The sequence below is a fragment of the Dendrobium catenatum genome, unplaced genomic scaffold (genome assembly GCF_001605985.2).
Source record: "Dendrobium catenatum unplaced genomic scaffold, ASM160598v2 fragScaff_scaffold_178, whole genome shotgun sequence".
Taxonomy (NCBI): domain Eukaryota; kingdom Viridiplantae; phylum Streptophyta; class Magnoliopsida; order Asparagales; family Orchidaceae; genus Dendrobium; species Dendrobium catenatum.
This window is the reverse complement of record NW_021318640.1, coordinates 466,422-482,473: the sequence shown is the minus strand read 5'-3', so window position 1 is coordinate 482,473 and position 16,052 is coordinate 466,422. Positions and strand designations below refer to the sequence as shown.

Genomic DNA, 16,052 nt, shown 5'->3' with positions numbered 1-16,052 from the left:
ACATTAAAATGTATAATTAAAATATTTCTTTCCTTTTCTAGCCTACCATTACAATCAAAAAAACCCTTTGATCACTCTATAACATTTATTATTTGTATTGTTTTTTTTAAGTTCCCCAAAGACAAACAAGTTCTTTAATGAAAAATCATTCTTATTTTTTAAGCTCTTTTCCAAATCAGGCAAAATTTCCGCTGCAAGAAAACTCAACCTATAATCTGCCAATTGCCACCATCTACCACCGAGAAATTATTTTGTGCAGAGGCCGGACACAGCTCTACATCCGAAGACGAATTAGGCGCAAACACGTCAGCATTACCAAACCACGGTACCGAGCGAAGAGGTGACGTGACGCATTATGATTCATCTCCAGACAGCATTCATCCGCACAAAAATAATTTTTATCTACCACCATCTTCCAACCGCCATCAATTGATGCATGCCACATGAAAAAAAACCGACTAAACTTTTCTATGATGATGAATTTCAATATGCTTAAAAAATCTTATTTAAGATGAATGAAATGCATAAATAGTATTCATTGTATGTATCTCAAATCAAATTTAAGAGCTCGTGATAACATAAGTTTTTTCCTCATAAAAAATATCAATTAATTTGATTTACTATCATAGAATTCATTTATATCTAAAACGCAGGCATTTGAACATTATCAAGCAGACTGATTACCACAATTCAATGCCCTTATAATTACTACCAATATGTTATTATCATGAAAGTAAATTACTGCCGAGCTAAAGCTCATAAATGAAAAAGTAAAAAAATAAATTAAAAAAAAAACACTTTATTTACAAATTTTGCTGAAAGCCGTCCCTTCTCTTTCTCCAAAATTCCATCTAGTCAAATAAAACAATAACCTCTGTAATCTGTATCAACTGCATCGCGATAGATTAAAAGAACAAAACAGAATAAACAGAATGAGCGTAGAAAGAAAGAATAATAACGGATGCCTACCACATTATTACGAGAGGGCTTATAGGCTGCAAAAATGTGTAATAACAATGTAGTCTTTCGGCTTAAGAAAGATCAAATGATCCCTGTCCTTCATTTATGGCATATAGAAGTTTCTTGTACATAATTTCCTGCAAAAGCCAAGTTAGTAAAGCAGCAAAGGTGGGAGGATGATGTGAAGAAAACACTGAAAACAATGAAAAATATAACTAGGTTACTTTCTTGAAACTCTAGGCAATTTGAGGATACCTATGACTCCATAGAAAATGATGGAGAAAGGGAATAGGAATCGAAGCCGGTCTACTTATTATTTCCATGCCATAATTTTCATCACAAGAAGGTGAAATTATTTTGTGCGGATACGGATGCCATCCGAAGACAAATCAGAGCACATCATGTCACCCATTTGCTGTGTACCATGGCTATGTACCAGGTGATGTGGCACGCACTGATTTGCCTCTGAACGGTCCAATGTGCACATAATAATTTCTCCAAAAGAAGGGTATTTATAGACAAGACAACACTTAATAATCCATTAAACCATCTAACATGTATAATGATCTATAAACTAATTGAACTCACTAGTAACTAATGACCTATTAAAAATACCCCTTAACAATTATTCATATCAGATGATTTTAGAAAAAGAAGAAAAAGACATGAAAGGAAACCTTGGTGGAATAAGGAGGGAGCTTGAGAAAATTGGCACAAGTCATGACACTTGGCAGGTCATCATCAGCTGCTTCAGATATTACGGATCCATTAGACGCAGTATTTGTTGCTGTTGAAGAATGCTGCCAGCAAGTAGAAAAGTTAATAAATTTAAATCTAAAAAATGAAGTTTGATGCATCAGCAAATTCCACTATGACATTCAGGATTGCCCAATAAAAAAAAAGGAAAAATGACTAGCAACTATTGTCTAACAGTGTATCTAAGGCTTCGTTTGGGACGACTTTCTTACTGCTTCTTAAAGCAGTTTTCTAGTACATAAATTAAAAATTTTGTGTTGGATAGCTGCTTTAAGCAGAAAGAAAGCCGTCCCAAACGAAGCCTGAATGTCACGAGTAATACAATTTGTTTGCACATTATGATTTCTAAATTTGTTTTTTATGTAAACAATAAATCCAGTGCCAGTGAGAGATGGAAACATTGTAGTACCTTCCTCACTATGGTCAGCTTTGGGTTTAAAGCAGCTAAGCCACCGGGTGGAAGCCTGGGAGCACCTGTCACAAACTGGCAAAAAGCATGCTGCTGCTCTGGAGTGAACTCTGCCATAATCTCGAGCAACTAAGCAAAAGATCAACAGAACATCAGCAGCTGTTAATTTAAAAAAGGGGGGGAATCTCATACAAGACACTCAAAATTTGTCTATTTACAAAGATAACACCATGGCATTTTTTTTTGAACGGTGTATTTGTGCTTGCTATGATCAAAATGTTTGAAATTTGGCCAAAAAGTGAAAAAAAATGGGTTGGAGTTTTGTGATGAATTTTGATATTTATGTGAAAGTTTGAAAAATAGATGCAAAAGAGTGTATTAATTTTGTAGACAGACAAATTTTAGAAGTTATGTATGTAATAGCCCCAAAAAAACAAAGGAATGGAAGAAGAAAAAAAGGTACATACATTAATAATTGCTGGACTTTTGGCGGTGTATCCATGATCAAATTTGATGTGATCAGCCAGTGTGTCAGCCTAGAACATACAAACCACAAATTCAAGAAATTTCTTTGGGTTAAGGAGATATAGACTTCGTTTGGGACGGCTTTCTCACTGCTACTTAAAGCAACTTTCTAGTATAAAACTTTATTTATTGTACTAGAAAGCTGATTTAAGAAGCGGTAAAAAAGTCGTCCCAAACAAAACCATAATGACACAAAACGTTCAAAAGTGGAAGAAAAGGGGTTTGAATTACCTCCCATAATTCTCTGCGGCCACAGATGAGGTAATCCAATTCATGTGGAGAAAATATTTGTAGAAAGGAAATGTCAAAGACCTGAATGATATGTCAGGTTAGGCTTTAATAGCAGATATTGCATATTGACATTAATCATGCACGCATAGAAGTAACAATAGAAGGAAATAATAAGTGATGAACTGGTGCCGCGAAAAAAAAAAAAAAAAACATCAACATACTTCCCTGGGATTCATCAATGTGTAGGAAAGACTCTACCCAAGACCTTATGAACAACTTCGAAAAGCCCTTGTCAACTAAAATAACTGATAGGAAAAAAAAATCAACATGCTAATTACAGAAAGCCTATACTAGCCAGTCTTCATCGCCTAGACTCAGCATACTTCCTTCTAACTTTTTGGTCAAGCTAGTTCTGCTCATATCAACCTTGTCTTCATTTGGACAGAGTAAGCTCCAGCTAGTTCGCAACCATTATTAAAGGGTTGTTTGGAATAACTTTTTTGTTTTTGTCTTTAGAAAAAGATGTTTGATTAAGTTAATTTTTGTTTTAGAAAACAACTAAAGCTATTTTTTAAAATATAAGAAACAACATTTCGGCATTTTTTTAGTTTTTTTAAATGAAAATCAATCCGACCACCAGCCACTACTACTGTCGGCTGCCACCCTCACCATGATTAACTTATGCAACATTCAATAATAAAAACGCTTATTGGATACCAAAAATATTTTTCTTTTGTATCAAAATATAAACAAAATTTTCAATTTAAAAAGTGATCCCAACGACCCTAAATAGGTAGGTATCGGGTTTAATTGTACCCCAATTCAATATCAGATGGAACATGAACTTGACATGTTAAATTAGTATTGCAATACCCAAGGAAAAACAGAATATTATTTTTAAGGATTTAAATAGACATGCAATCGCTAGTAGAATGGGCTTTGGGAATTCACGATGTGGGGATGATAGAAGATAACAAGTTGAAAGATGACATACAGGATTTTTAAAATATATGATGATTTCAAAATAATAAACACATGAATGAAATGGTATAAAAAAAGAAATTTAAAAGAGAATCTACTTCTTTCAGAATATATATATATTTGAACTACAAGAAAAATAATATAGTTCAAATTGCAAAATAATAATAGAAAAAGCTTAAGCACCAAAAAGTAGTGCTGAGAATGCAAATCCACGGATAGGTTGCTTGGCAAAAACAATAAAGGAATTAGCAAAATCACCTCAAGCAGAATGAAGGGAAGATTGCCAATTCATATTCTTAGGTAAGTCAGAAACAAGAAAGGAATGTCTGTTCCCACGGATTGGCAACTTGGAGGGACGTTTGCTGCAAGAATAGAATGTATAGATAGATAGATAGATAGATAGATAGATAGATTTTATTAAATAAGACGAGATATCATTCAATGTAATTATTTCTCCTTAAGAATCGTATAATTTTCTAATTGCTAGACATCATTTTTGTTTATAAATATCCACTGGATGAACAAACAACAAAGTTTAGTAGCCACTTCCCGAAATCCAAAACTTTGATTTCTCACAAGGAGCAACATTAGTTGTTCCTGGTCATCATTGTTTATGATTGAGACTAGGAACATATCAGATCGTCTTGGAACCCAACTTTTGTTCTTGATTAATAGAAATAATCTCAGCAAATGCTTTTGCAATGATTCATCATTCATAAATTTGATCATTTCACCTATGGCTATGGAATGTGAATGCCCCTTGATCACCCCCTTGTAAAAGTATATTTAAAAGAGAATCAACTTCTTCAAAAAAACATTTTTTTAACTAAAAGAAAAAGAAGTTTAGCTCATATGGAAAAAAAATAATAGAAAAAAACTTAACCAACCGTTAGAAAGTAGTGCTTATGATATATAAAAGTGCTAAATGATGGAAACCCAAAAGAGAATGTTATGAAGGATTGACGAAAGAACTAAGAAGCATATACCTCAAATGAATGCAAGTAGAAAGAATGCGGCCATAAAACATAATTAAGATAATGTTATTAAGAATAAATTCATCTACTCGGCAATGTATAATAGAGCTGAAGGTGAGGCGAACAAAATTTTTAAAAGAAAATGTGAAAGGAAAGAGGAAGCCAAAACTACAAATTATTTGGATGAGAGGTATCGTCTTCAAACTTTAAAGTTGAGGTCTATAGTTTAAATCCTTGAAAAAAAAAACCCCAAAAAAAAAAAAACAGAACCAAAAGTAATGAGGCTATAAGTTTTGTGAAAAGATCTATAATAGTTAGAATTAACATCAAATACAAAAACATATTATGCAGTGGCAGAGATCAATTCATTGATTATGTTTTGTTTTACATGAAAGAACCGATCTACAAATGCATTCTACATAATTTTGAAGACATAGAAGGCGATCAAATTACATGCATAAGATAGGAAATTTGTTGCACACTTCACAATGCAACGATTAACCATAAATTGTTCATTTATTTATATGCATTGCAAACACCAGTATTATAATAGTGCATAAAATGAAACTTCACACCAAAATCAAACACTTAAATTTAAAAATTTAGTCTTTCAGGGTTCATTAAATAACAAACAGTCATATAAAATAGAGTTGATAAAAAAGACAGAATGCATTAATCAGAATTCCTATAAGAACAATATGCTAATGCAACTTGACAGAGTCAGACAGCCAGACAATCCACTATAATTTAAAATTTTTTAAAAGGCAATGAATACAATTTATTAATAGGGTATGTGATGCAATCATAATTTATGTATTTTCATTTCCAAATATTGAACATTAGTATTTTATTTAATTTTTACATTTTTTTAGCTATCCAATGATGGAAGGCATCCAATGATCATGGTAGGTTGTGCTTGGGCTTTGGTAGACCTTTGATTTGCTAGCTTGATTGGTCCTTTGGACTGTTGTTGGTTCTTGGGTTGGCTTATGGTTCTCGATTTGAGCTGAAGATGATGATGGGAGGTGGTGGTTTATTGGAGTTGAGCTTTATTTTCCTAAGATGCTAGCTCACTAATGTTGAGCTGAGGTTTAGTTCATTAAATGGGAGATTTATTGCACTTCATAGCTCATTAATCTAAAAAGGTATGATCTTAAGTCTTGGATTCATTTTGGAGTGGACTTGCCTCTTCTCCTCTCCTTTGTCTATTTGTTTTCTTGTGCTGGTGGTTTTCCTGTGCCTTGTCCCTTGGGTTCCCGTGGCTGACTGTTGGTTTCCTGTGCTGGGTGGTTTTCCCGTGCTTTTGCCTCTTTGGTTCCTGTAGCTGCTGCTCGGTTCTGCAGCTGGCTGCTTGGTTCTGCGGCTGGCTGCTCGGTTCCGTGGCTTTTCTGCTTGGTTCCCGTGGGCTTTCTTCTCTGTTTTGCTGTGCCGTTTGGGGACTGAGGTTATGTGGCTGTTGGCCTTTCATTTCCCTAAATCTAATTGGTTTAGTTGGATGTGTTATGGCTACTTGGTTCCCCTCTCTTGCCTATAAATAGAAGATGATTTTTGAGGGGAAAGGTTGTTGAATTTGGTTGAGCTTAGTCTCTTTAAAAACCTGAGGGTTTTCTTCTTCTTGGAAAAGCTTGAGAGCTTTGTCCACTTCTTCTTCTCCTCTATTTCGTCTGGGCTTCTTACCACTTTCTTCTCTACGCAAGTTCCACTCCATTTGTATTATTCTTCTCGAGCTTTGGAGGTCTTTGTTGGCTGATTTGGGAGCATTTGCTGGAGGAGTTTGGTTGGATGTTTGGACTATCTTGTTATGGTGGACCATCGGTTTGCTAGCCCTAAGCACATACTTTGCTTAACCTATATTTCGATGCATGTGAGGAAACCGTTCTGTCGGTTGTTATGAGGATAGCGTCTTTTTGTATTTCTTTTGTTTCTTTTGATCTCTCTTCTCGTTTTATCCGTCGGTTTTGATGTTATAGATGATTGCTACTATTTAAATCGAGTTTGGTTATAGTTTTGCCCATCGTTCTCCTTATCTGGCTTTTCTATCTAGTTTGCTTGCATCAGTATGAAAACAATTATGAATAAGGTGCAGCTTTTTTCTATCTACTTCCCTTTTGTTTGAATTATTGGCATGTGATTTTAAACCGCATTGAATCAATTCACTAATGCAAACCATAAGGATAGAAAGACAAAAATGATGGTTTTATGCCATAATTGTAGTTTAGAGAATCTTAAGGGGAAAAAAACAACCCAAGCCTAACCTTTAATATCTTTCAAGTTCTTGAGCAGAGAACATAACCCAAAGATAATAGAATAACAAAGGTGTCTAATGCTATTTTTTCTTTCAACCCCTCTAGGGTTTCTTTGTTAGCATCTAGTAATGGAGACAAAGTCAACACAGAAACCAAGAGCCCACTTTTGACGAGAGGTTTTGATACATTAGCTGGTCAGTGAGAAGGTATCTTGGAAAAGTAATCTGGGGATTAGATTAAATGAATTATTAGTTAGACTATTGATGGATGGTCTTTGCTCAAGAACTTGGAACAGAGGGGTCAGGAACAATGAAATTTTGGAAGTATGACCCATGAAGAATGTCAATGGTAGCAATTTCCAAATCGACCATAAAGATCGAATATCAAGTCACCAGAAGTCTACAAAAGAATGATGAATCGTCAACTGAATGCATGATTATCAAAATCAAGAAGCAAATAATTTGGACCTCTTTATGACAATAGAGAGGAGAACAGGAATTAAGGTGGCTTGCCTTTCTAGGGATTCTCATCAATATTATTTTAAATTTTCTGTCGATAAGTTGTATTTGAAATCAAAATCTAGGTTTATCCATTTAAATTCTCGAATCCTACAATGAAATGTATCCAAGTATCTCAAATATTCCATATGTTGCTCTTCCCCTTCCATACCCCCTAGCCAAATAGTCGTCAACTTTGACTCTACCTCCACACATATCAGCAACAAGTTGTCCCTGATACTGCCTCCTATAGCACCACTAATTGCCTTTGTTCTTCAATGTTGTCTTTCCAAAGACCATCCAAATATTGGTTGAAACCTACAACAGGGAGAAACAAATATTCTAGTTGTTTTCTATAGAAAACTAGAGCGAAAAAACAACATTAATGTTGTCAAAAGGACAAGAAATCAATATCAAAAGTGGAGATAGCTATGCATAGAGAGAGGGAGTGAAAAATTAAAAGAAGTTATCTACATCAAGAAAAATTAATTCAAGCCCCTTTGATTTGTTATTTATGGATCGTTATTATTTCCAAAACCCCCCCCCCCCACCCCCCACCCAAAAAAAAAAAAAATCTAAAAAACTTTCATGTTAGAGCCAACTTCAAGGAGAGTGATCCTGCATGGCTACATTTGGGCAACAATAAACTCAAGGAGAATCCAAAAAGCTGAAGCCAAGCTAGTATGGGTTATTCTGAATCATCAATGGAGTTGAAAATAAAGGCTGACAGCTGGAATTGATCCATTATATGGAGATAATTAGGTGTTCAATTAGGAGAACCCTATTAGACCGGTCTAGATGGTCCACGCGGGCCCGGCCCAGGTGCGAACGACGCGGACGAGGCGAATGATGCTAGTTCATTGATAAGGATCGAGAAAATTGTAAAAGCTAACGTGGTAGGCCAGTTCAGATATCATTAAGGTCGGCCAACCCCAAATAAGATCATTTTTAAATTTTTTGCATAACTTTATTTTGAATTTGAAGTTAAGGTTTTGTTATTTTATGGAGTTAGTTTAGGAAGAATAAGATTGATTTTAAATTTTATTCATTTTGTAATTATCTATTCGAAGGATTGATTTTGCAATAAAAAACATTCAATACTTTCCCTCTTCCCTCTCCCCCCACCCTCGTTGGGACCAAACAGCCATTGGTCTCGTGTTTGCACCCAACAGCCCCTGTTGCTGCCTCCTGAAAGCCATAACTATGTCTTGCACCCTTGCTCCTTGCTTTTGCAGCTCCAAAGGTTGGCGCTGGTGTTGGTTGAGACCTACAACAAGTAGAAACAAAGATTCTGGTTGTCTACAGCAAACTAAAGCTGAAAACAGCACTTTGTTTCTCTCAAGAATGAAATCAAAGTTAGAGATTTGTGCGTAGCAAGAGGAGGGTCGAAAATAGAAAAAAGTTATCTACAACAAGAAAAATCATTTAAGGCACATTGTTTTATTAACAACTCATTAGCATTCCAATAGAAATTTTAGATCTTTTAATATTTATTGTAGCCACTTATCTTTGCTTGCATCATAACGTGAGGGCTAGCATTGGATCAAAAAGTGCAATATATGTGCACACTGTTGACAAGGGTAATAAAAATATTAATAAGAGAATCTAACATTCACCATCACTTCTCTGCAGCTCTGATCATTTCTCTGGTGAACATGACCCGTCACAATGGTATTAACTTCACATCATACTGCTAACATTATACTAATAGAGCTATTCTCAAAAAATACAAGTTCAGAAACTAGCTCCTCGTCCATGGCCTCCCCTCCAACCCTACAGCATTTTCATACCAACAATTAACTATGGTTACAGAACCCATACGCACTGATAAGAGCAAAGGTGATAAGTTATATCAATTGATGATAAACCGGCCTAAAGCTCCACTTGTGCTGACCTGGAGCAGACCACCTTTTTCAGAGCCTATAATCTGAACCGTTAGTTCTTTGCTCAAGCAATCCTCACTATTGTTGAATAACTAATTATGTGTACCTTTATACTCAATATACTTATATATAAAGCTTTAGTCCTATAGCTGATAATGTAATGAACAGAGATAAAGTTCCTTAGTTCTCTGCTTCTAGTTTGCTTTTACGGTATGTTGTTACTCTTAGAAGAATAATGTTGAATCGTTTGCATTAACCTGGTATTAGAGTGTCTTCGGTCATTGCCATACTAGTTCTTTTTTTTTTCTTGCAATTGTTTCAATATGGATGTCTCCGATTCTACCACTTTGCCTCCTATAGTCCCTCCACTCAACATGAGTGCAATAGTATCTATCAACTCAAATTCTTCACGGTCAATGTCAAAAAAAGTGATTATTGTTCAGCTCAACACCAATAATCACCAGATTTGGAAGTCACAAATCCTTAAACTATTTTGTGCAAATAGTTTTGATGGTTATCTTACAGGATCTACTGCCAAACCACCCAAACAATTGGAATTCGCTGATGGTTCTGTTGTTATTAATCCACAATTGCAAATTTGGATACTCATTGATCAAAATTTGGTTGCTGCTCTACTCTACCATATCTCCTTTGTTACTTCCATATGTTCTTAACTTGGACTTTTGCCATGAAATATGGCTCACAATTGAACGCCGACTACAATCGACGAATCGAGCTCTTATCCTTTAATTGAAAAATGAACTGCATAAACTTCAATTAAAGGACCAATCCATGGTGCACTATCTTTTAGAAATCAAATAGAAAGTTGATGCCATTGTCATTGCGGGCTTATCTATTGATTAAGAGGATATAAGTCTATACACATTAAATGGTCTGTCATCTACATATCAATCCTTTAAAACATCAACATCCAATCAGCTTAGACAACTTTTATGCCTTACTTTGTAGTTAAAAGCTGAACCTCTCAGTTGAAAATGCAAGTGAAGTTCCATCCCCTGTTGCTGCTAATATGTCAATTGCACTCACTGCAACCCATAGTATCTCTCGTGGATGTAGCTCATTTTCTTAACCTGCTCGCTATCGCAACTCACAAGCTGTATCAAGGGGTTGTCGCACACAATATGCACCTTCATGTGGTGGTTAGAGGCCCCATCCATATATTGAATGCCAAATTTGCGACAAATCTGGACATTCTACAATTAATTGTTGGCATTGGATTGACACTTATTTCAGTCTTCATCGTAACCTTATCTTGCATCAACTTCATCCAATGCTAAGTGGTTCTTGGATTCGGTGCTTCAGCTCATCTTACCTCCAACCAATGTCAACTTCACTCCACTCAACCATCCTCTAGTTCATCTCAAATCCAAGTCGACAACAATCAACTTACTTCCCATTACTCAATCTACTCAAAGAATTATTCCCAAGCCCATCTTGTAAGATTTTACTCCCTAATGGTCTTCATGTTTCCAATCTCTCACAATATTCTCTCCATTAATAAATTAACCTCTGATAATCTTTGGTGTTCTTTTTATTCCCATGGCTTTACCAGTAAGGACTCCCTGACCAACAAGATACTTCTCCAAGTTCCTAGTCTTCAAGGTCTATAGTCTATACCATATTAGTCTTTCATCACTCTCTTGCCCAAAACCCTCATCCGCTTCAACTACAATGCTCCCCTCACTTCTACCTCCTCCAATTTTTAGCATCAACGATTGGGACATTTGTCTTCGCCTACTTAACATATACTCGTAGTCTTTCTTCGACAAGCATGTCATCAACTACCGATTCTCACTATTTTTCCTATGCTCGGGCAAAAAGAAGTCGTTTATCACTTTCTTTATCTTATCCAAAAACTACTCAATGTTTAGAACTTATTCATAATGACATATGTGGACCTTCCCTTATTTTATCAATGCAATATTATAAATATTATCTTTTGTTTGTTGACGATTACTCTCGATATTACTGGGCTTACCGACTACACTAAAAATCTGAAACATGCTCAAATTTTTTGCAATTCAAACTACTAGTTGAAAAATAGTTTCAAAAACCAATTAAAATTCTCCGCTCTAAGCGTGGTGGTGAATATATAAACAATATTTTTGACAACATTTACAGTAGTCTGGCATTACCCACCAAATTAGCTGCCCTTATACACCTAAACAAAATGATGTGGTTGAATAAAAACATCACCACCACCTCAAAATTGTTCTTGCCTTGTTATTTCATGCTAATTTATAACTAAATTTTCGGTGGACACATTTCTTACAATTGCTTACCTCATTAATCAATAGCCTTACAAATTTCAGACAATATCTCCATATGAGTGTTTATATCAACATCCTCCATCTTACAAGCATCTTAGGACATTCAGTTGTTTGTGCTATCCGTGGTTTCCCACCAACCTCATCAACAAATTTGCTCCATGCATTTTTCTTGGTTCCGCAACTCAAGAAAAAAAGTGATAAATTCTTTAAATTTAACTACCGGTAGCATATGCATTTCCAAACATGTTCAATATCATGAATCCATCTTTCCCTATAAATCCACTCCTACTGAACTCACTTAACCACCAAATACTCTCACTATTCCACATCAGCACTTGTTCCTACCTCTTATCTTTCTCCAACAACTTTTACATCTATAATTGCTGAACCAACAACTCCATCTAATTCTTCGCAAGCCACAATATCCTCACATTTGCATACTTCAACAACTTCCTCTCCGCCTGCCACTCACATATCCCCTACCCCACCATCTCCTTTGTGATACCTCATGCACAATTAGATGCATAATGGGCACCTGAAGCCGAAACCTATCTTCAATTTACAGCATAACATCATACCAACAACCCCATCCTGCTACTCTCAAGCTGCCAAGTTTCCTGTTTGGCGAACAGTTATGAGTGCTTCCAAAAAATAAGGCACTTGGATCTCAATTCCTCCATCTCCTAACCAAAATGTTTTAGATTGTAAATGGCTATTCAAAACTAAGTATAATTCAGATGGGTCTATTGCTCGCTACAAAGCTCATTTGGTTACACAAGGTTTTAAACAAGAGTTTGTCCTAGCCTACCAAGATACATTTAGTTCAGTTGCCAAATCTCCTACAAATTTGCATCTTTTTATTGTGGAGATTAAATAGAAATGGCATATCATTCACTTTGATGTTTTTGATTCATTTCTTCATGACAAGCTTGAAGAAATAGTTTGCATGAAGCAGCCTCCTGGTTTAAAAGACTTGCAATTTCCTACTCATATTTGCATACTCAAGAAAGTCATTTATGGACTACAAACACCTTGACAATGGTTTGCAACCTTCTCCTCACACATTGTCAGCTATGAGTTTAAAGAAAGTTCTATTGATCCTTCTTTTCTATGTTATAACCAAAGGTTAGTTAGTCTATACATACTTGTGTATGTTGATGATATCTTGCTCGCCGTCAATGATACTCATGTTATTGATGATCTACTTTCGGATTTGCACTCACTTCCATATGAGAAATCTTGGACATGTCACTTATTCTTTTGGTTTTTAAGTCACTTCTACTGTAGCCAGACTTCATCTCAACCAAGATCGTTATACTGAAGAATTACTTAATAAAGCTGGTTTGATAGATTGCAAGCTTGTTCTTATGTCGTTGCCTTCCAAACTTCCCCTTCTCGCTGCAGATTCTGAAATTTACTCTCACCCTGAATTGTATAGGCAACTTCTTCGTTCCTTACAATACTAAAAGGATCACTAGACCAGATATTCTATTTGTTGTAAGATACTTATGCCAACATATGCACAAACCATTTCTTATACATTTTCAACTACTCAAACGCATACTTCGCTATCTCCATGGTGCAATATATTTCGGTTTGCCTACCTCTTCCTCAAAGCTTGAGTTGCACGCTTATTCGAACTATGATTGGGCTTCCGACAAAATGGACCATTGCTCCATTACTGGTTATTGTGCATACCCTGGCACAACTTTGATCTCTTCGTGTGTTAAAAAACAAACCATTGTTGTTCGTTCATCTACAGAGGCTTAATACTGTTGACTTGATACAGCAGTTGGTGATATTATATGACGATTGCTTCTTAGCTTTAGAATTCCATTGTCTCAACCTACCAAGCTGTTTTGTGATCACATTTATGCATTTACCGTGACAAATAATCCGGCCTTTCATGCTCGCACTAAGTATATTAAAATTGAATTTCATTTTATTCGAGAATATATTAAACCCTAGCACATTACGGTTCGTCATATTACTACACAAGATCAACCAACTGATATTTTTACCAAATCTCTTGATTCTACTCAGTTAGCTCAACTTCGCACCAAGTTAACAATTCAAGAAAATATTGTCAACTTGAGAAGAGATGATAAGAGCTAAGATGATAAGTTATCTCAATTGATTATAAACAGGCTTACATCTCTACTTGTGATGGCCTGCAGTAGACCATCTCTTTCAGGGCCTATAATCTAAACCATTAGTTCTCTGCTCAAGCAACCCTCACCATTATTGAATAATTCAACTTATGCACCTTCAAACTCACCGTATTTATATATAAAGCTTGGTCCTGCAACTGATAATGCAATAAGTAGATATTAAGTTCCTTAGTTCTCTGCTTCCAATTTGCATTTACAGTTGTTGGCTCCAAAAATTCACGCCCGGCCTCCTCGGGCCTTCTTTTGTGGATAGAGAGAGTTTTAACAAGTTTAGTTTATAGATAAAATTTTAGAAGGCATATTGGATTTTAAGATAATACACAACCCAAAGATTTTACCCTCATTTTGCGAGGACTTTAGGATCTAAGTTCTTGTTTCCCATAGGCGCAAACCACTATGATTAATTACCCCTCCAAATAAATACATGTCACAATAATTGATGCATATAATAGCATAAATTTTAGAGATCGAATTTTGGAGTTCATGATTTAAAATTTATTACCGTATACTTAAAACGGTTGATGGGGGAATGATGACAAGCACGATCAAAATCCCATGGTTCAATCATCCAAGGTTGTTATGATTCTTGGTCTAGTTAATCAGATGAGGTAGGTCGACAAAACCTGATAGAAGGAACCTTGTCAACAACCATGGGTTATTTCGTCCAAAAATACCTTGTAGACCTGAGGTGAATGTTTATCTAAGGCGGTGAATTTAAATCAACTTTAGCTAACAGAGGGCTTCATATCTTACAGAATGCACCCTATAATTCATTACTCAATGGGTTTTTAGCCATTATGGAATGAGTTTTGGCTATAACTGTAATATAATGGTGTCAATTTACAGCAAAATCATCTGGTAAGAGAGCACGTGTCACGTCCCTGCTAGCGATGAATCAACTGAGAATGAACTATGGTAATTCATTTCACAAGATAACTGCACTTTATGAGCTGAAGTAATTCTTCAATTTATCATCCACGTCAAACTGTTGTGAAGTGTGAATGAATTTTAGTTTTAAAAATTTTGGTGATAAGATTTCCATTTAAATGTTTAGAATTTGATTAGATTTTGAATTTTAAATTTTTAATAGGCTTTGAGGATTGACCCATCTGGTTAAGATTCACTTTTAACATGGTCATCATCGGGATTACGTTAAAATTATTTCAAATATTTGTATTTATTAGAATTTTGGAGGCATTTAAAAAGCATGATCCCCTCCAATTAAGATTAGCTTTCAACACGGTCATCATCGGGGTGATTTGAACTTTTAACAAATCCACGAAACATTCTCAGATCTCGCATTTAGGAGCTTTATAAAAAGATCAGAGCACAAGTGGAATATATTGAGCGGTGAAAGTTCTCATAGAATTGAAATTAGAATTTTCATCTCTACCATCGCCTTATTGGTTTCAACTGAGGAGAAAAGGAGGAACATTGCAGTTCATGAATTCACCTGTTCGAGCAACAAAGACATTTCATCGATGTCAAGCTTTTGGCTGATCCCCTAACTCAAGATTTTTGCATTTTTAGAAGCTTCTAATGCAATCGGTCAAGTTGAATTCTACTATAAGCAATTCCCTGAGAAAATGAGAAGCGTGGCTGGATCTTTTCTCTTTTTGAGATTGGCAATATCAAACTATTTGTGCAGTTTGATTGTGATGATTGTTCATAGAACAACAAGGAGGAAATGAAAAGGAGAATTGTTTGGCAGGTGATTTAAATAAGGGAAGATTGGATCATTTCTACTATTTGACTTATAATGAGCCTTTAGTTTGAGCACTCAGTTAATTCTGCATATATTATGTCATTGAAATACATGGTTAGGAAAATCAAAGTTATTTCATAGAATCAGGTCTGTTTAGTTAAGATCAGATGGTCGGAAAGGTTGTTGAGTGCATTCTAATAGAATGTTCTCAAAATGGAGGAGAGATTATATTTTTAATGTCCTTTAGTTAAATTATCACACCTTATTCTTCTATAAAAAAAATAGGGTGTAAAACCTGAAATTGACAATCGTAGGCATTTCACGCATTTTGATGCATCGTGATGAAATTTAAGTGAAAATTCAAAGTCGTCGTATTTCGACGAAACTAATTCTATAAAATTCTATGCAAAATTCTGAGCAAAT

At 35.4% G+C, this 16,052-nt stretch overlaps 1 protein-coding gene across 11 annotated transcripts in view; it reads right to left on the bottom strand.

Moving 5' to 3' along the window:
* Positions 1-579: 579 nt before the first annotated feature.
* The window catches only part of LOC110112183 (E3 ubiquitin-protein ligase UPL3-like), a 34,682-nt gene continuing 19,209 nt past the window's right edge, over positions 580-16,052 (bottom strand). For 2 of the 11 annotated variants that reach the window (XM_020844308.2, XM_020844312.2), the window contains exons 13-17: positions 2,882-2,962; positions 2,593-2,661; positions 2,126-2,254; positions 1,638-1,760; positions 584-1,097 (exon numbers count right to left, since the gene is read on the bottom strand). In XM_020844308.2, the coding sequence (XP_020699967.1) occupies positions 1,032-1,097; positions 1,638-1,760; positions 2,126-2,254; positions 2,593-2,661; positions 2,882-2,962 (468 nt within the window). In that variant the 3' untranslated portion in view covers positions 584-1,031. Of the gene's footprint in view, positions 1,098-1,637; positions 1,761-2,125; positions 2,255-2,592; positions 2,662-2,881; positions 2,963-7,785; positions 7,898-8,145; positions 8,847-16,052 lie in introns of those variants that run through there. The other 9 variants (XR_002304996.2, XM_020844310.2, XR_002304997.2 and 6 more) reach the window with 9 other exon arrangements.